General features: G+C 40.7%; 1 protein-coding gene across 1 annotated transcript in view; it reads left to right on the top strand.

Moving 5' to 3' along the window:
- The first annotated feature begins 10,747 nt into the window (after nt 1-10,747).
- FBLN5 (fibulin 5) overlaps nt 10,748-21,427 on the top strand; it is a 53,094-nt gene continuing 42,414 nt past the window's right edge. Inside the window, exons 1-4 of the mRNA XM_065635880.1 lie at nt 10,748-11,176; nt 13,335-13,389; nt 15,769-15,820; nt 16,989-17,231. Coding sequence (XP_065491952.1) covers nt 11,160-11,176; nt 13,335-13,389; nt 15,769-15,820; nt 16,989-17,231 — 367 coding nt within the window. The 5' untranslated portion in view covers nt 10,748-11,159. The remainder of the gene's footprint in view (nt 11,177-13,334; nt 13,390-15,768; nt 15,821-16,988; nt 17,232-21,427) is intronic.

The following is a 21,427-nucleotide window of genomic DNA, read 5'->3' on the forward strand; positions in this document are numbered from 1 at the left end:
AGGCTTATTTTCCTTGTAGGACACAACAATTGGAAGACATCTGTTAATTTTTTCATACATAAGAAGCGGCATTTGTCATTCAGTAAGTGACCATATTAAGTAATTTGGGGTCATTCTGTGCCACCTTATTGAGCTTGTGGCATTGCTGGCTAAATCTAATTTCTTTCTAAATGTTCACAGATGCGACATCATCTTTGAGCACCAATAGTGAATTTATCTTTCTCTACTCTTATCTTAAAACAGCCATTAAACAGCTTCTCACAGCTGGATTTTAAAATTGTATTGCTTGCACTTGAGTTTCTGGCAGTCTGTGCCAAACTGCCTTTGAAAAGGTTCACCTGTTTTGGGCTGTGATGGTCAGCTGATAAATACTACTGTGAATATCCACATTAGCACCAAAAACATTTCCCAGGCCTCTTAAGCAGACTGAAAACACCTCTTTACTTGTAGCCATTAGAGTTCTTTTACACCTTGGGATGTTTTTTGGTTTTTTTGGTTGTTTGGGGTTTTTTTTGATTGGGAACCATACAGAAATGTTTTCCCGTTTGAAGGAACATGATTCAGCTCCCTTGCTGCTCATAGTTCCAGCTATGTGGAATGTCACACCCACAAAGAAAACACCCCTTTTTTAAAGTCCTCTTCTGCCAATTCCATTTCAACCTTACTACCACAGCAATATTTTCTTCCAATGTGAATGTACACTACTTAAAGCTCCTCCTGCAACTAGAAATCTCTGCGAATGTCACAGTACCACAGCTAGGGTGGTACTTGTGGTTGCAGAGGCTGAGCATGGATGCTGCTGCATCATCTACCTAGGGATGTTCACATGTAGTTGTGGAGTTCACAGCTGAAAATGGAGTGACATCTCAAATTGCTAGAAGAGGCATACAGATTCATACCAAGTCAGAAGTTAAAGGTAAAAAAGGGGGAATGGGAAATCACAGATAACTCTTGCCATATTTCTGTTGTGATTCATTAGGTGGACTAGAAAAGGACAGTAGTCAAGAAACACACGAGTGTAGTAGCATGGTCCCAGGAGACTTGTTTTTGAGTGAAGTGAGAATAAATTAATCTGATAAACTTAATACACTTACATGTTTATCAAATTTAATATTGATTACCCTGACAAATTCAAAGCTGTTCATTATGCTCATAAGATGAAAGAATAATTCCTATTTTAAAGATACGGTATCTGTTGGTAGAGATTGAAGCTTTGCCACATTTAAAAAAAGGTCAAACTCAACATCTCAGGCTTGAAGGAACTTTGCTGAACATGTAAACGAGGAAGCTTCACAGCTAGTAACTATTAGCCAGCACTGTAGCACAGCCACTTTGTATCTCATGTTTGTTGTTGGAATAATTAATAGTCCGAGGGATCAGGGAAAAGAAGCGCATAACCCATTGAAAATGGTGTGTATTTTATCATTTGGCAGCTTTCTGTGAAGGCTATTTTATCAGGTGAGCAAAGTCAGCTGATCGATCTTGACCTGGGAAAAGCAGAGCGGTGGCAGTTCCTGACTCCCTAGAATGGGAAGCACTGCTGAACACAACCCTTGGAGAAAAGGAAGGCAAGAGTTATAATGTTTCACGTCTAAACTTTTGTAAATGAGGGAGTAGGGACCTAAGGACATGCTAAGGGTTTGAGAATTTGACCTTGCAATGCTGCCCAGAGAGGCAGAATCCCATGTAAAGTTTGGCAGAGGCAACTGGATTTATGCAACTAAATAAAGGTGCCTTAATTGATACAACGTGGGTACCCTGAATCCATGTGGTTCCTTAACAGTGAGTACAGTATTCACAATAAATATATATTTAGCCTAAGCAAGAAAGTGGTAACTGGATGTAAATTGCACAACAGTAAGAGGTAGTAGCAGTTTTGAGCAAACAGGCAAGTTCGATAAGAATATTAGTTACTAAATGAAAATGTACAAAAGATGATAGCTGCTAACATTAGATCTCAGGAGAATTAATAGTGACCATGAGAGTGATCCTTAACATTTTTGGGTGCAGGTGTGTGAGAAACTGCATATAGGAAGGGAAAGAAAGGATTCAGTATTCAGCTAGTCATGGGGGCAGCCAACCAGATGAAATGTTGGTTGTAAAATTAACCTTTATGTAAAAATGTTTCCCTATCTCCAGCAGTTGTCTCTGTTGCTATAAGGTAGTTAAGTACTTGAGCAATGCTTTTGTTTGTCATAACAGGGAGTTTTCAGAATTACAAGCAAATCACTGAGTTGATTCTGGTTGTTCTGTATGTTTTGGTTTACATGCCCTGCCATGGATGCAACACTAAATTGTACCAGGAGTAAAAATAAAGTAGCTTTAATGGTAGACTAGGGCACTGAAAATACACATCAAAACTGAAATGTTTTCTGGAAATAGAACTGGAAAATATTTAGACTGCACTTTGCTCTGTATGCTCTAGTAGTGGGTGCCAATAAAAATGAAGGCAAACAGAAGACTGCCTCATTTTCGACAATAGGAGCAGGAACAGATGTGTTTAACAGTTTTCAGCTAACTTAGAGGAGGCTTATTATGAAACTACAAAAACTTGAGTACAGGATTCTAAAGAAAACGAATGAGTCATAACTAGGCTTGCCAGATCTGTCTGGACCCAAACCCAGACTCCGAATAGCTCAATGTCTGCAGAGCGCTCAGAATCAAGGACTTGCAGAGGGCCACCTGCCGGCCAAGGCCTTGTGGTTGGTACCTCTGTCTTCACCGGACTCTTGGCAGAATGATGACAATGGTGCGCTGCCCAAAGCCTGCTGGCTTGGACTGCGGATTCAGGGAGCCCTCAGCACTCTGGCTGTTGATGTTCTTCTCCTGAGCTCAATCAGTGGCTCCAGCTTCCTGGGACTGGTAGTTTTAATGGTCTGTCTTGAAGTAGGCTGTTGAAGCCTGCACTGCCCTGGCCAAATGTGACTGGTAAATCTAGTTCATGAAATAAAATATTTTCATTAGAAACTAAAATGGAATAAGGAAACATCAGAAATCACTGCAATGGATCAAAACCTGAAGGGCCAACCTTCCACTTCTGGAGGTATAACCAAAACCCTGGTGAGAAGCTGGACTGAGACTGAATTGAGCCTGTAACTCGCAGGAAGAAGCTCACATGTACCCTGTCACAGTGACGTGGTCTTGACTTTGTGCTTGGCACTGAGTCCCTCAGTTGCCCAGGGTACTGATGCATCTGTAATTCATGACTGCTGCCAAAAATAGAATGTGGAGGATGGGAGATGGGCTTAGTGCTGAGGAGTTCCAATTCAGAAAGCTGTTGGACTTACCTTCTTGGGTCCTTTTCTCTTTCTCCCTCCCCTGGTCTCCTAAAGTTATCTCAGCAGGTCTCCTAATGGCATGTTCCAGTGCCAAGACCCCTGGGAGTCTTAGCTGAACCTAACTCAACTTCAGTGCCCATTCCGTGGTCCCTTTGTTGGCCTGCCAAGGATGGCTACAAAGGCTGTAGATTAAACCCTAGACTTAGAAATGGCATATGCATTGTTATATGCAAATTCCCAAGTTTTTGCTGCCAAAATTTCGTGTTTGCTATTTACAGGTGCCAGTTAGGCATTGCCTGGAACCAGTTTTAATTGCTTGGAGTAACAGAGTAAATGTAAAACTAAATTCGTATACCATGGATGAGACCATGGTAGTTGTTAAGGATGATCTCAAAGAACATCTGTGCCTGGAAGGCCAACACTGTCTCCTGTGCTCTGCTACCGATTTGCCTGAAATAGTGGATTTACTTCTGTAATGTTTAAGCATTATATGGAAATTTATTAAATACAGAATCTTATTTGGTACTTTCTGTTCTTCTAGCACCAAAGCAATCTTATGAGAGGTTACGCTTATGATAAATAATTCAGCTGTTACATACCTTCACATTTAATTCAGTTGCAACACTTCTAAATGTCGAGTGAGTTCTGATGAATTGCCACTCTTAATATTTTTTTATTTGTTATACAACGTCTTCTGCTGGCACTTCAATTTTAGTTAGATCTTCCCAAGTATGATTTGTTTTGGTTTTACTTTTTTTTTTTTTTTTAATTCCACTATGGGAACCTCTTGATGTTTCTCCAGCAAATGCAGATGAAGACGAATCACTTAACTTTTTACTGTGATTTTTATCTTTTCTAAGCACTATTTTTGTACCTTGTTCATCTGTTGGCTGTGCAGACTGTTTGGCAGTCTTCCTGCTCTTGGTGTGTCTGAAAAAGAATTTATTATTAGTTTTTATGCCTCTTACGATCTGTTTCTCAAACTTTCTTGGCCTCCCTTTCTGTTTTTTACATCTAACCTGTTGGAGTTTTTGTTCCTTTCTATTTTCTTCATCTGGCACAACTTCAGCTGCTTGAATTTTGCTCTGAAACGGTGGACAAAATGGGGAGTGATTGCTTTATCAGGCTGCAGCTACGGGCTCTGTTAGCAGTACAAGTGTCTCTGCTGGGAGGAGGGTCCAGTTCCACTATTTTTCCGTGTGGCTGCTTGAGGTTCTGCTCCCCCAGAGCCCCCAAGCGAACTGGAGCCCCTGGGAACAGCTTCTGCAGGGGGAGCTCCGGGTACCGCTCAGCTCCTCCTGCTGTGACAACCAGCGCAGGTCAAAGCGAAGGCCGGCAGATTAAAAAGAAAAGGAACAGTCTGTGCTGTAAACTGCGTCCTTTTGCAAGGGTGTGCCAGCGCTGCAGCACATGTACAGCAGAGCTGGCAAATGGGAGTAGCATCCCCTGCTCAGTGGACTTGGCACCTATATAGGGCACCTATAGCATTCTGAATTGTGTCCTTATAGCAGCCCCCACTGATGCAGAGCAGCAAATACTAAGGCCGGAAACAAACAGACAATACTTATGGTTTTCATCACCCAGTTTCATAGCAAATTTATTTCCAAACAGCGTGGTTAACCTATGAAACCCCGAAAGTAAGCAGGTAAATTGTGAAATGGTGTAATCCCTGCCATGGGAATAAGTAAATTAACTTTGGAGTTCTTAAATTGAAGAATAGTTTAAAAATGTCTTCTGGGGTTAGGAAAGCAGTTGAGTAAGTACTAAACAGTCAAAATTATCCCTCTGCTCATACACAAACTTTCTGCCACTCCTATATTTGTCTAACATATAACCCTGGAAATCATAAGATAAGGAAAAGATCCAAAAATGTAGGCATTTTTGCTGATTGTTTTATTGGAAAAATAAACCAGGTAGGTACACCTGTAAGAATGAAACATGTTTCAAAAAGGGAATGTTTTCCACTACTTGGAAAGAGAGAAGCTCTGGAAGAGAGGGCTGATGTCAAATATTTTTCTGCTCTGGATTCATCAGCAGGGTTCTGGCAGGTGCCCTTACAAAAATAGCCCACGTACTTGTGAACATGCAAACATCCCCGTTGAGAGATGGCATTTCCACAGACTTGTTTGGGTTTGCTCAGAACCTGAAGTGTTTTAATGGAAAATGCAGAATATGCTCAATGCTACCAAGGGCAATCTTTTACTCCTGATAAAAACAAAGTGAATTGCCCAAGCAGACTAAAAGAAATATTAAAGAAAATAATAATAATAATTTTTTAAAAAATATGCTGAAGTAACTATGGAAATAAAGAAAACCCACCCAAAATGTAAACTTCGTGTGATGGGAATAATGCACAAGGGAGAGGAGGGAGCACAGGTGCTGCTGGTGCTTTAGCAGACAGGGAGCACCACCCGGTTAACTTGGAAGAGTGAACGACTGTCAATAGTCGGCTGATGCTGCCATGCCAGATGTGCTCAGTGTGGTGCACAGGTTTGCTAAGAACCTGAGAAACTGCAAAAGATGCTGCAGTCTTGAGGCATTTAAGCATAAAATAAATCAGTCCTGAACATTTCTAAGGGAGGTTTTAGTACATATGTCTAAGCGTCTGGTCATCATTGGAGACCGATAGTTTATGCATCCCAGGCATTTGTGAAGACTGGATGTTGGCTTGCTCAAATAGTGAAAGAAACTTTTGTCTTGGTCCAGAAGTACTAAGAGTTGTAGGTCTTTATTTATGGAAGGTCATTCTTAGCTGAAGCTGGCCATAAAGGATTTATGTTTGTTATTAAAGGGGGCTGGTAAACATCTTGTCACAAGATTAAAGAGCTTTGTTTTCAACCACGCTGTCTAGACCCCTTGACAAAAATGCAGAGGAGGAAAGATCACTGCCTAGCTTATGTGCATGTCAGTCTTAGAAAATAAACAAAAACAAACATGTCTGTCTAGTTTCAGCCAAAATGTGCATTGCAGTTACCAGAGCTACACTCAGGAATCAGGTTCAACAGGAAAAAAAGTAAAAGTATTAAGAGTGGCTGGGGCATCGTGTTCTCGGATACTCACGACAACTCAAGGGGGAGCTGTGAGTTTTCAAGGCGATCTTTTTGTCTTTGGTTACAGGACAATGTTCTGTACACTTTTTACAGGAAAATATTTTTAAAAGTGTAAATGCTGGTCATTTAAGGATTGAAAAATCAAGAAGAATGTTGTATACTCTTGCAAATGAATGTTAATACAAAGGGACCTGCTGAGAGTTGTCACATGCACCAAAAATGCTTTCCTGGGAAAGTCAAAATCTTTTCGTTTATTTGCTTACCTTACTCTTGTTGGGAGGAAAAAAAAAAAACAACAACCCTACTGAACCATATTCAAGCATTCTTCCAGGAATATTACTCTCTTTTTGCCTCAGGCAGCCTTCCTAGACCTTCCTAGAAAACACTGCAGCTAAACAGGCGAGCATGAACATCAAGCTTGATTTCACTAAAGGAACTATACCTGGAACAGTTTTGTTTACAGTAGATGCAGTTCAGTGGGCACAGCTTTAAGATGTTTGGGTTTCAGTATGTACCTGCTGGATCCTACTTTTCCTCCTTTAATGGGATGATTAACATGTTTTCAAAGCAACAAAGTGGAGTCAGATACTGGTCCATGTTCAGTGATAGATTTCAAAATGGATCCAGTGGTGCCTGGACTTTCCACTGGTTGCTTTTTTTCCTAAAATAAAATGTGCTGTTAGAAACCAGTACCAGAGTGACCACAGACCTGTAAAGATAGTTATAAGACGTGTGGTTAGATAATGTAAAACAAAAGCTTTAAATTATGTGGTCCATCTGGTTGGGGTACTCTGAGACCATCTGCTACAACATGAAAGGGGCACTCTGCTTATTGTCCTTGGGAAGCAGTGATATTGTTGCCAGTATTGTCATCCCAGATGGGTGACATGCCCATACAGGAGGGGTCTTTTTCCTGTAGATGTCTCACAGAGGTGGTACTTGTGCCATGTTGAGACAATCAAGCCCCAAGAGACAGCTACATGACAGGAACTGTTACACTTTCTCCTTCCTAACAACAGCAGTGACCTGCAAATCAACACAATGTGACAAGCCATCTCGGCAACTCTGCGCTCACAGTACATTTTAGTTAGCACCAGTAATGTTTTCAAAATTACATATTTTGTTAATTTTCACTATTAATTTTTGCTTGTGTTATGTTTGGCTAAGAAAGGAAAATATGTGTGGGACTGTGCTTTTGAGCTTCTGGCAGGAGCCATCTGGAACAGGTTATTGCATCATTCACATTACGAGATGGCAATGACAATTCAGACACTGAATGAAGCAGCCCTTAACTGATAGTGTAAGGTAGTCCACCTTTGGAAAAGGAGAGGGAACCCTCCCCAAACACCACAAGTTTGTAATTGGGATTCTGTCCTGTGAGGTGAAAGAAAGCCCTACATTTTTTAGGCAGAACTAGGTTTGTGACCAAGTCTCCCATGTGCTTAGTGCTATCCATGTGGCAGCAGGGTGAGATGTATTTCAAATCACTGCCTGCCATGTCTTTTATCAACGTGTGACAGTATCAAAAGCTTGCTTATTTGGCAATCTCCAAGAACGTTTAGATCAATCTCCGCAGTCAGGAAAAAGCCTAACCTGTGAAGCTCATGGAGCTTAGGTGCTATCTAATTGAAAATGTTTCTGTGAATACCCAGCAGTTGTGCTCTATGTGTTCCACCAGTTTTGCTGGTAGAAAATGTGGTTCCATAAGGTTTGGTAGGAGCAAAATGGATGTTTTAAGCATCTAAGGCTTGGCCCTTAGACATGGGCCCTTAAAATATCAGCTATTGGCAAAGCACTTTATTGAACTCAGGTCTGTATGGCTGTGTAAAAGACATCTAAGACTTGTCACTTCCAATGACTTGGGGCTCGCACACCTATCGCCATACAGATCTGCGTGCTTTGACTCTGCTCCCACAGTTTGACAGTGTTCTTGAGAATGTTCAGAGAGGAGGAGCTTTCAAAAATGACAAGAACATCCAAGAAGGGTGTTTGGCAGATAAAGTTCTCAAGAAGTGCAAGTACAATTTCAGAATTAAAAAAGGAGAAGTATTGTAAAAGTTAGTAGATGAGGGCTTGTTTTTGTGAAGCAGGCTTCTCGTTCAGGAGTGCTGAGTGTAGATAACTCTTGTTGGGCTCCCTGACCTAAATACAGCTTTTGTCTATGCATTTGGAAGTCGTTAGATCATGTTCTCCAGTGCTGAGGGTCCCTTCTAACCCAGTGGTGTGCATTATCTGCAGGAGCATGGACTAATTAATACATCGTGTCACCTTGCCCAAGGAGGGTAGAGTTAAGGTTACACAACATAGTTTATGTGCCCCTTGTAAATATATATTACACAATTTTCAAAATCCAAGTCTTAAACATAATTAGAGCTATAGTTTCAACCCTAGCTGTGGACAAAGCAAACTTATAAGAACATAATCACTAAACAGAGCCCCATTTTGTACTGTGGACTGTTCTGCACTTCCTCATGAAGACAAGGAAAACATCAAGGTAATCTAAATAAACTCTTGGATTTTAGAACAAGGGCGGATATTTGTGACCATTGAAGTGAGAGTGCTGCTAGACTTGATGTTTAGCCACCATCCTAAGCATAAATGGTGAAGGTGTCAACAGCAGATGGTGTTAAAAAATATGTTGAATTGTCCATGTTTTTATTGGGTGAACAAAAGAGTTTCTATGTACCACAAATGTCTTCCTATACGCAACTCTTCATATCAAAGAGAGTTGTAAGAAGGGTGGAACTGCATCTTATTATTTTGCGGCTCATGGTAGTTACAGAAAGGTACTGCAGAAATTCCACTTAGCCATAACATCAAATCCTTTTATTTAGGAAAAAGAAGTCACCACATTGTAAACTAGCCCAAGTTGTGGTTTGGTACTACTTTTTATACTCCATTTTTTATCCACTCCAGCTGCCAGATGGAGACAGGAAAAATCAAAACATTTGTACAGTATTCCTTCTTAGGGGAGCCCCTTAGGTGGTCAGGTCTGGATTCACCTCCTGTCTCCAGCACTGGAGTACCTCTGCCAGTTGGCTGATTTATCAAAACCCTTTAGTCTGCGGCAGTTCTTCGGGGGTAGGCTGGTGCTGCGCTCGTACAGTGATTCTGGCATGCAGACAATGATTTTGCCAGGTGACAGTGAGAGAAACTCAGATCAGCAAATGAAGTATCAGCAAGTACATGAGACAAGCCCTTCATCCACACAAATGGATGCTCAGAGCATTTGCTTTACTACTTTTAGACTTCTTAGCGCTCCAGGTTATTGAGCGTATTAAGAAACACTGGACTTAGAGAGGAACAGGAATACTCACTGTTAACCTTTGGCCACAATGAAAATTTGCCTGGTCTTTGCTTTCCATCTCTTCCCTGTTTTCTGACCTGTGACAAAACTTTCCTCTCGCAACATGCCCAGCAAGCTTCCTCGGAAATCCCTTGTGTGAGTTTTTGTTAAGCTTTTGGGAAGTCTATCTAAAATAAGTTCACTGGTTCTTGTTTTTGACACCGTTGGAGGTACAGAGCTCTTGCAGTTCCCATTGGCACCAATATGTCTTGTGGGTGCTCAGCAACCCTGAAGCAGCTTAGTCTTTGCATCTTGAGCTGGGTATCCATGCTTAGAGGACAGTTTTATGAATATCTCTTATAACAACCCCTTTTCCCTGTTTCTCAATCTCTAACAGAGAAATGTACGACGGATTTTTATCTTTTTGGACATTTCATGTTCCTTAGGAATAAAGCGTTTCCTCTAATAGAAGATTCAACAGAAATTCAAAGTATTCATTTAATATCTATGTCTGTGTTTCATTTCAGTGTTCATCTTTGGATCTAGCATAACCTTTGCAGCATCTGATTGCTCACCTCTCACATCTCATAAATGTTCTGCTTGACCTACTAAAGCTCTGCCTGTGGCAAAGCTGCAAAACACCTGAAAAAGTACTTTATTTCCTTCCTCCTCAGTCATAACTGGAGATCTGTAATATAAATATTTCCTGAGAAATATTTCATTTCACAAACCACTCCCTTAAGCGTGGGGTCAGTTTAAAAAGGGCCAGTGTTTGCAGACAAGTCATTTGTTTTCCTTTGAACGTTTAATTTGTTTATTCCTGTTTACAAATAATCCCCAAGCAATATAGTTCCTGTAGCTACGATCGTCATGAATTCAAGTTATTCACCTCCCAGAGGGTCAGACTTTTCATCAGTATGCCATTGGCACGAAGCAGCGAGTGTTGCATATTCATCATCCGAGACACCGGCTAGAGGGCCTCCAAAAAGTCTGACTTTTTTTTTTTTGTTCTCAAAGCAAGGAAAACAATCCCTTCCCTTCTCCAGTCCCTTGATAAGGGTTTCTGTCCAATAACGGTGCTCTCTGCTCCGAGGCACATTTAACTGTGAAGTTTGCAGCGGGAGAGGCTTTCCTTCAAGCTGTTAGTGTTTTATCCTGGCAGGCTCCTCGAGGTTGTTGTGAGGAGTCTAGCCAGTTGGTGAGCTTTGTAATCTAAACCAGCTGTCCCAGGCTGAGGCCCCCATTTGCATTGTTTAACATACTTAGAAAATGAAGTGTTCATTTTTAACATTCCTCCTCCAATTGGTTTAATGCTGAATTACAGAAGAGAACTAAGCAAAACCAGGTGCTTTCTCTGTATTCTCTCCAGTGTCTGAGGAGGTACAGACGGCTCCCGATCTTCTCCATTACTTGCTATTTCATTCTTGGGACTATAAATGACAGAGGAACTGAAGTGCTAGCAGAGGGTAATGTTTGGAAAAACTTTCTAGTTATTCATCAGCACAGACTCTGGTTTTTTTCCACCTTTCCCCAACGGTTTTGGACATGCAAGGATTAAAAAGGTAAGTGGTATGCATGAAACTTCTTTACTTACTGAAGGGAAACCTACTTGTGGAAAAACTCTGTGGCAGGGATTCGGTATGCCAATCCACTTGCTAAAGCCATTTGCAAAGAGATGGGATCTCAGTGGTCAGAGGTGGGGAAAGACGATCTGTCTGTTATTAAAGCTGTGCTGCCTCTGACGAGCTCCTTCTTGATCTGTGCTTATATGCTGCATTTCAGTAGCCGCGGCATCCACGGGAGTGCTGAATTGCAACAGCAAATGATCCCACTGGCTACAGTGATTGATTTGAACTGATTAGTTACTATTGCAGAAGTTAATTACTAGTTTAAAATATACTGCCTGCTGAGCAAGCTACTGTGACCAGCTGAATATAGTGTTGATAAGTTGTGCTGCTTGTCTGCTAATAATTCTTGAGGGGATTTGAGATCTAAAGTACTGAGCAAATTGCGGTGGTGGTTGTAGGCAGAACACGTCCGAGGCAGTAAGGTCACCCCCCCACCAAGAGGAAAGAATATATCATCTCCTAACAACGGAAACTAAACACTGTCTAGAAATGTATGAGTTTTGTCTGACGAGTTTTATAGGGGATTTTGCTAGCATGCACTGCTCTGCAATAATGCACAGCGTAGCCCAGTTGCTGGGTATGTTAATGTTCAGCTATAACCTGTTGTATTTCCTTCTAGTGCTGTTCTTGCTCTATGCAAAGTGAGTATGCAGTCTTTATACCAGTGCATGCTTTAAAATTTCCTCAAAAAGATTTGAGGAATGAATAAATGAAGTGCAAGCCTAAATGGATAACATTGTACTTTGAATGTTTTGCATACAACTCTAAGGAAAACCCTGTGCAGAATTTGCCTTTCCTTGTCTCTCAAAAGCTGCCAACATGCACGATCTGTCTCTGCAGCACTATGAACCATTTTAGGGTTTATTTTTACTATTCAGAGCTTGTGCCTGTCTCCTCATTTAAGAGAAATTTGTTCAAATGTACTGTTTGTGTGTGGTTTTGTCTGATGCATTTGTAGGTCTCATTCAGCAGCTCAGTTTGCACTGGAAATCAGAGAGGGCTCTAAGACAGAAAGCTGGCAGCTTCCTTGGGTAGCAGAACTAAGGCTACCTAAAATATCCTTTGCTTCCTGTACTGGTTTTGTGGGAATGTATTATATACAATTGCCTTTCAGAACTAGAATCCAAAATAAGCAAGATGTAGGTCTAATTGTATTGAGAAGAAATTTTATATAAGGCAGTGGCAAAGCACTGAAATCCATAGTGGATTTATAGTGGATCCATAGTACATAGAAAAAAAAAATTCTTACTGTCCTTTTCTTGTTTTCTGTCTGTTAGTCAATACTTGGGGGTGGGAGCTTAGTTGACCAGAATTTTTATGCTCCAGGTAAGGAGCTCCAAATACAACCATAGAGCTCTGTTTGCAAGGGATTCTTTTCTTTCAGTGGCAGTGAAGAGACCCAGTAGATCCCATTAGATGCTAAGATGATACAACTGGGGAAGGCTCCACTGAAGATAGCAGCTTCTAGTAGCTGATGACCTGGCACAATGTGTGTACTTGCAGAGCAACTTATTTCTCAAGATTGAGTAAAGGAACAGAATCTGGCCCTGATAAAATGGATTAATCTCAAATGCAGTCTCCTGGGGATGAAATGCGGTTTAGTGGTTAGAGCAACTGGCTTGGATTCAGGACCTCCTGCGTGACATGTCTGCAGCCCTGCCAATGCGTCGCACTGGGAGCTTAGGCAGGGCCTGTGCTCTGCTTTACCCATCTGTAAAACGTGCACAATGTGCAAGAAAAAAGTCTATATTCTCAAAAGAAAGGTGTCAGAGAGGGGCAAAATTCTTTATCGAATATAGCACACTTGTTCATTAAACAGCTGCTGCATGGGTTGTCATAAAAAATAGGTTAGGAAATAGGCATGCAGTCTAATTCTGATCCCAGTTGTGTAAAACCATAGTAAAATTAGTGACTCTGAGATATGAATCTGGCCCACAGTCGTATAGCTCCTTCTCCAGAGGCCAAGCTCATTTTAGCAAAACTTTGTGGAATACACTGAAGTGCCACTAGAAACTAACTTGTGTGTATTTAATTCTATATAATGAGCCTAGATATCAGAAGGTTTTCAGCCTATTTTCTGTGCACATTACAGGATACTGACCGCTTTCACACTGGCCGTCTGCCTTTCAAGCCCTGGAAAAGCACAGGTGAGAGGTGCACACAGAGATCTCTGTACTGGTTTGTACTGAAGCGCTATATGGCATGAGATGTGAGTGGCTAGCAGGTGCAGAGGAAGCTCTGTGGTCTGGGGTTTACATGAAGAGGAAGCGGTGTGGTCTAAGGGTTTAGAGGGGAGAAGTGGGAGCCAGCAGGATTCTGGAGCTGGACATGGACTGAGCTCATTGACTCATCCTTGCCAGCTCAGCAAAACATCCCTGTTGAAACCTGGACCTCGCTGAAAACCTGATGCTGCCTCTGAATGAACACTCCTGGAAAAGGAAATAAGAAAAGGCACCCCACGAGAGTAGGGGCAGCTCAGTTCTGTGGTGAGGAACATCCACGCTTGGAAAACTTATTCATATAAATAGGCATTTTCTGTCTATAGCAGGAACTTTTCATAAGGCTGTTTAATTTTAGACTGCATGACTGTATCCTAGTTTTCATTTTAATTTATGCCTGAAACCATTTTTGTTCAAGAGGCAGGACTCTCGAGGGTGGATGGAATTAAAGCAGTCCAGTTATTGAAATAGCAGAAGCATTAGTTCTTTGTGTTCTTGGGCTCCAAGTGGACATTAAATTAGGAAAAACAGTTCCCAAAGGCATGTTAAGTTCAGATTCCTAGTTGATAATCCAGATATACTCAGTGTCCAGAGCTGTGTTTCTAAATACCTTTGCCAAAAGTCTCCGAAATGTGGTCAGTTTTTTTTTTCTATTACATTGAAAATTTCCTACACATAGCATGCTTATTGATATTTTTGTGAACATTGGATCTGTATGGGAAATGCTTTTCATGCTCCTGGAGAATTTTTGAGATCTCTTTTAGGGTTCGTTTTTATAATTTAAAAAATATTGTTTCCATTGTGATTTTTATAACATGTCTTGTACTGTAAATTGATTTTTGAAGTCTAAGCAAAAAGCAACCTGAAAGCAAAATGATAAGCAATGAACTCTTTCTGAAGATGTCGAAACTGGTCATTTCTACAATATTGGAATCTTTTCTAGAATAAAGCGCTATAAAGTTGTTGAAGCCCGTTCTACAGTAGTTTCAGTGCTTCTGAATCATTCTTTATTGTCCAAAAGAAAATAATTTTGTTTATCTTAACTTTTCCTGCTAACCTAACTGTAGTGTATACACCATAGCACAGAAAGCAGGACAAAAGATAGACTACATACATTCTTTAAAACATGAGGGTGATTATACATTCTCCCATCAGAATATCTTGGCTTTCCACAACATGATACCAAAACATCTCAGAATGCCAAAATAAATGAAGGCAAAATTCCTTTGTAGTTGTTTGACACTTTTAGAGCGGTTTTGTGTATTCACCTGTGCAAGTGGCAGGTGCAGTCTGAATAGTGCCATGTGTTTGACTTCGTGCAATGGCCTGCTTCCACTGACATCCATCTCACCCCTTGCCTCCCACCTAGAACTTACTACTTTTCCAAACATGAACCGAGTACTCTACTCTTCCACTGATTCCTTCCACAAAGTCCAAAAATAAGTGTCTTTATCATTTAACAACTACAAAAAGGGAAGAATCTTGAACACACTCCATCCCTCTGCCTTCTGATTACTTCAGTGGTTCCTGTTTTCTGGATATCTCTTGCTTACATTCCATAGTATAACCCATTTACTGGCAGGACACTGTGCCTGTGCCAACTGCTTGGCCTATTTCTAAATAGCTGGAGGCCCAGTCAAAAACCAGGGAGAGCGTGGAATCATTTTAATGAACTTTGACCCATTCATCACCAGGACTCTCACTAGTTTAGAAATGCTGAGGATCACTTATGAGGTGCTGAAGGCTCAAGGTTGCAGTGCTGATAATGTGTCATGTAAATATTTATCCTCTAAAAATCAAAAGGTTTGGTGTAAAAGCCTCACTTTTTTATTAAGCTTGTTATGTTTCAGCTGTGGTTTCAGTTCAGTCAGACAGCTAACTTGTCAAGACGTGTGTACTGAATGGTCTATATGTGGAGTTTTAGAGCCTGTCAGAGAAGTTACTTAGTACCTTTTAAATGAACCCCCTCATTCTGACAAAAAACAGACCCCAAAACAAAAAAAATGTGACTTCTGTGTTAACAACTGGTATGGAGCCCATCGCACATCATGTGTTGGTTATCCTCAGGGAGACAAACAGCCTGGCACTGTCACCACTTGAGGGAACAACCTGCTGAGGGAAGGGGCTGTCAAAGGGACTGAGGCCTCAGGTTCAGGCCTTGCTGACTGTCCTTTGGGGTAGGGACTTGATTTTGGTGTACTGTATAGTGCTGAACAATTGTACTAAACTAAATAATCCAGATGAGCATTTGACTCTGCAACCCTCGTATTTCACAGTCACTGAGTGTCCTTTGTTTTCTCATTTTAGCAACAATGCACTAATGGGTTTGACCTGGACCGTGCCTCTGGGCAATGCATAGGTAGGACTTTTATTAAATCAATACACTGGGGTTCAGAAATCCTGACTTTATTGAGTTAACATTGTGCTGCTGTTAGTATGTTTTAGTCAAAAAATTCTTGCTGTGTGACAAATATGTGTGTTTGTGTATATGTGTATATATGTGATATATATATGTGATATATATGTGTGTACTTACATAGCACAAGTGTCTACCAATCTTTGACATTGTAGAGATACTAATTGGCTGTCAGTGCTTCTCAAATAGCTGTGATGCATTGAGATGAGTTTAGGAGCTCAGTCTAGCTGCCAAATGACAAGGGTGTTTACCTTCCTTCTCTTTCTCCTCCAGACTATTTACTGTCTTTATTGGCAGCCTCCACCTGGAGGCTCAGATAACGACTGCCACTGCTCAGCCTTGGTACTCCAAGTGAATTGTTGAGGCAATACAGGGAAACACACACTTTGCCCTATAGCATCCTTTTATCAATGGCATTCAGTCTTCAGGGCAGCAACTCCTGCATGCATTAAAGACACACACATGGCAAAGGAATAACCAGCAACAGATTGCTTGCCCTGTCAGAGCAAACTATTGCTTCTGTGTTCTGAGAACCATATGAATGCTCAGTTTGGCTAAACCATCTGTATCTTTCTAAATTTAATTCAGCAATGATCTCAATCAGAGCAAGAAAGAGGCCTGAACCACGTCCCCAGATCTGAACATCCCAAATTTTTTCTGTGGGAGGGAGCTCGGGAGTTCCAAATCAGGATCCAAGTTTCACAGCTGGGCAAACCAAACCACCAGTGTTTGAAATCCTGATCTGCATGTTGTGGTTTGGACAGACCTTCTAGCAGGAATAGGATGTAGCATGCTGCAGCCATATATAAATCAGTGTTTAAACTGAACATTTATAGAACAACAAAGTAGGCTTTCCCGCCTCCTGCTACCCTCTAATAGTGAAGTAAAACAAGTAGAACACAGGATATGTTGAATATATGCAATGTTTCCTGTTTTATTGTGATCTAACTTCAAAGTGAGGCTCAACAAGGAAGGATTAGCTTTTCCTTTCAAAGAGAATATCAATTTTTTTAGCTAAGTCTTGAGAAAAACATGTTAACTATTTTTTGATAGATTCCATTAAGAAGCAATCACTCATTTAACTTATATAACTTTTGCGATTTCCTTTCAGATATTGATGAATGTCGGACTATTCCTGAGGCCTGCAGAGGAGATATGGTGTGTGTCAACCAGAATGGTGGCTATTTATGTGTACCCCGAACAAACCCAGTGTATCGGTCACCATACCTGAATCCTTATTCAAATATTTATCCACCGGTCCCAGCACCAGGCCCTGTTCCTAACTACCCTACTGTTACAAGACCTCTGATCTGTCGATTTGGTTACCAGTTGGATGAAAACAATCAGTGTGCTGGTAAGCAGTAGAAATCTTTATTCTATATTTTTATTTCTATTAAAGCTTGTCCAACATCACACAAACAATTGTCCTGCAATTACCCTTTAGTTATTGTATAATTCAAGCCCAGTCTTTTGAAGTTCAGTTACTTTTTTAAAAGGATGTGAGTACTACATTTCATATAGTCAAGTTGATATGATTTAGTCCTATTATTTGATCAGGAAATCCACTTTTATGAGATAAGTAATGTTTTTATGAGATTAACAACCATCTGATGGCAGGTGACTTATCAGTGCATCAAAGGCATACCTTTTATGCTTATGATTCTGTCCTCAAGAGAGAAGACAGACGGCCCTCCATTTGAAGCATTAGATGGGGACTGAGGAAACTCTGATTCAGTTCTTGGCAGTACATGACCTCATTCAGATTTCTGGACCTTGGTCTTCCTCCTGTAAATGGTACAAATAAGAGTTGTTTCCTCCCATGCTTTGTGTTCTTCACTTAGAGTGTGAGCCCTTTGGAGCACATAGCTGCTTATCTAGAGGGTGGTACACAACTGTTAGCACTACCATCGCGTTAATGACTATAGACGTCAGCTGAAACTGGAACTCCCTTGTTCGAGGCACTACGCAAACACATGGGTAAAGAATTGCTGCCCCAGCAGAGTGTTGATGTTGTCTTAGGACCTTGATATTCCCCAGTCTCCAATACAAGAAACAAACAATCCTAGAAAAATGTGTATTGATAGTTTTCCTGCTTTTGCATGTTTTGCTCAATTCTGATCCACTTACTTCATTTTAGAGTGTATTTTAAATTGGATATAAGCTGCTCCTGTGTTACTCGAATTTAAGGGAGATTTAGATTATATCCCTTTGGTTTGCTTACTTTTGATAATGCCATGCTATAAAGGAATGGAGAGAAAATTTCTGAACTAAATTAAATTCCACTGGCCAAAATATGTATTTTGATGCCAAACTTGGAATTAAGAGATCAGGATCAAACTGATGATCGGCAGCTGCTCAGGGTAAAAGCTGAAGATGTAGCCCACAGGTCTACCATGAAGTTAATCTATAACTATATCTCAGTTGTCCTAATGATAATGTGATTTTTAATCTGTTATTATATGTAGCTAATAGAAGGCTTTTACCAAAATCTTTTTTGAACTACAATTGGTCTTTGACAAGAAAAAGAGCCCAAACCACAGAAGATATGAGCTTTCAATAGAGAATTTTGCCTGTCTTTAGACTAAGGAACTGCGTTTAACTCAGAACATTTCGTTTCAAATTCTGTTGCAGAACAACACAAGAGCTAAAACTGACTTGTTTTTTGGGCTGATCCTGCCCTATTGTCTGAAATTTCTGGCAGGACTTGGTTTCAGATGATGTACTTTGTTTGCTTCTTTAGTGAGGAAACCAGGATGCTTCATGGGAACTGTGAGTCTAGATTTAAATTCAGCTACTTTGGGACACATTTTTCTGTATTTGAATCATTGACTTTGTTATGTTCCAAGGTGGGAAAAATGTCTTTTCTAACCACCACTTGTAGTAATACCTACTGGAAAATTAATTTTTTTTTTTTTTTTTTTTTAATGAGGAGTTTTGAAATCTTGGGATAACTGAGGAGTTTACTGTAAAAAATAAGCACATATGCTACCCAATCCTTTGAAAATTGCAACTAGTCCTCATCTTAGCAAATTGATCAACCTCAGTTATTTTATCTACTGATTTGTAGATATCCAGGAGTGTTTTCCTTTTGCTAACTTCGATGTAGGTGACTCAGGAAATGGGGCAGTTAACGGAAAAGAAGTGCTGAAATCAAAGGGGAAATGAAGCCCCTATATTTTACTGTGTCTGGCCTGCTGAAACGGAGAAATAAACTTAACAGGAACAGGTGGATTTTGAAAACTTTTGCAGTGGACCTTCCAGCCTCCAAAGGGCATATAAGTTCCTATCCATGCTGGCGGAATTGTGAGGACTAATGCTTTCTTCAGTCAGAGCTGTTCGCTTCTATCACTTTAACTTTCGAATACGGGAATTTAATTGTGAGGGAAAGTTTCGTGAATAGAGACATTAACAAGAATAAATGGGAAAAGACAGACTGCCATTGGAGTACCACAGTTAGCTGGGAGCAGTTTTTGAAAGTCGACATCAGGTTTGAATTTAGGCAGATGATGGATCGTATTTGTTAAAGGATCATATGTGTTAAAGGAAGAAAAACAAAACTTAAAGAAAACAAAGCCTGTCAGAGTGAAGGGGTCTTTGCTGGGGTTAGGTTTCATTTTTCTTTTAGTGAAATCCTCTGGAGACATTAACTATCTTGATGCAGTATTTATTTTTGGATCTGTGTGCCCTAGAATGTGAAGTGTGGACACTGAGGGAAGTGGTACAAATGCATGTCTCACTGTAGTGGTGGTAGAAAGGCCTGATCCCCTCTTTCCAGGTCTTCTGGTGCAGTTAACAGGGTGATGTGCAGTTTTGTGTTTGAAGGCCTTGGAGACAAGACATCAGGGAACCTTGATAGGGTTCTCAGGAGTGACCAAAATTTTACCCCAGTCATTCAAGAAAGTCTGAATCACACGAATCATGGCCTCATCCCATAATGAGCTAATTATAAACATTGCTCCTGTTAATGGTATTTCAGTTGCTCTGTGCTTCCCTGCTTGTCAGCATTCAGCATGCTCTTAGGTTATGAAGCACTACGTGGGTTAATTTTGTGGTGGAATGGTTGAAAAGAGTAAACTGGAAGTTATTTTGCCCAGTAGCTGAGCCGCTACATAACTTACAGGTTTGTTATGTTGGTGTTCTGGCACCACCTTCCAGCACCTTCTTTCCAAATAAAATTACTCACAGGTATTTCCATTAAAGATGATGAGGCTTTTTGCTATTGACTGCAGGGGAACCAGAGCTATTCTAATGCCAATGTTTCTGAGAAATCTCCAGTTTTTAAAAGAGTAGACATTTCTGTCTGGTCAGGTTTGGGGTTACAGGTCTGGGCCACATTTGCTCTTGCTAGGCCAACAGAAATCTTTACTTTTTGAATTCCAGGCAAAACTGCTTATTAAACACAGGAACCTTCCCTGGGAGATCTGCAGCCTCAGGTTTGAAGCCCTGAGCTTGTTCAAGAGACTTCCAAAGTGAAACAGGATAAAAATTTGATCTGAAAGTGTATAAGATTTAACAAGCTCTTTTTTTTTTTTTTTTTTTTTTTTTTTTTGATTCCCCCCCGTTTGCTAGAGCTGACAGAAATGTAGGAAGGCTGTGAGAGGGTCAGTCTGTCCCAGCCTGGCACCTACCCTGCCTGCCAAGGCTCTACGTTCCTTGGCTCTCAGGGAAATGTGCACCCTGTCTGGTTCAAAGAACGTTCCCCCTCATGGAGCTGATATATTCCAACACAGCAAAAAAAAAAAAAGAAGCCTAAGCCGTTCTTCTCCCTATCATTTTTTTTTTCTTTCCTGGCCTGGATGGTTATAGACAGGGGTTGCCTGTCCATGTTCCTTACCCATCCTGTTCACTACTCAGTCTTAGCAGGACTCTTTTATCTTCAGATCTTGTCCTCTGTGAAAACAAAACCTTTGCTGGCACAAGTGCCTCTCAAAGACGTCTGTCAGTGACCACTTTGCCCACTCCGGTGTCCTCTGTGTGGTGCAGAAGTAGCTGTAGCCATTTGTGTCAACGGGCACAGAAATATTTTAATGACAATTACTTTTTAAATCCTCTGCGGGTTTGATTCCTGATATATGGTATTTTTACCCCTGGAGTTGCTGAACGCTTTCTGTCTTGCATATTTAAATGTATCATGTTTTCAACAGCATGAAGTCTGTGTAAACTCATTCCAAAGCAGGTTGGAAATGATTTATAACCACAATTAATGTTGGAATAAAAGACCACATACAGGAAAAAGCAAAGAACATCTAGTGCAAGAGCGCTGCTTGAGCTGTTTGTCTTCTAATGCTACTTCTCCATAAATACAGAATGGTTAGTCATAATAATGACTTTTTGTTCAAGGAACTTGGTCTAGTAACAGTTGGCAAGACTAAACTGGAGTGAGGGCCCACGTTCTTGCATTATACATTCGTAAGCTGAGAGCTCTTTCCAATTTCCCTTCACTCCACCTTGCTGTTTCCTGATTTACAATGATCTTTAAAACATGCCTCAAACACAGATCCTTCTGGGCATTGTGGAGGGAACTGTAATGGGTGGGCTCTTATTTTTGCT

The sequence above is a fragment of the Caloenas nicobarica genome, chromosome 5 (assembly GCF_036013445.1).
Source record: "Caloenas nicobarica isolate bCalNic1 chromosome 5, bCalNic1.hap1, whole genome shotgun sequence".
In the NCBI taxonomy this organism is placed as follows: domain Eukaryota; kingdom Metazoa; phylum Chordata; class Aves; order Columbiformes; family Columbidae; genus Caloenas; species Caloenas nicobarica.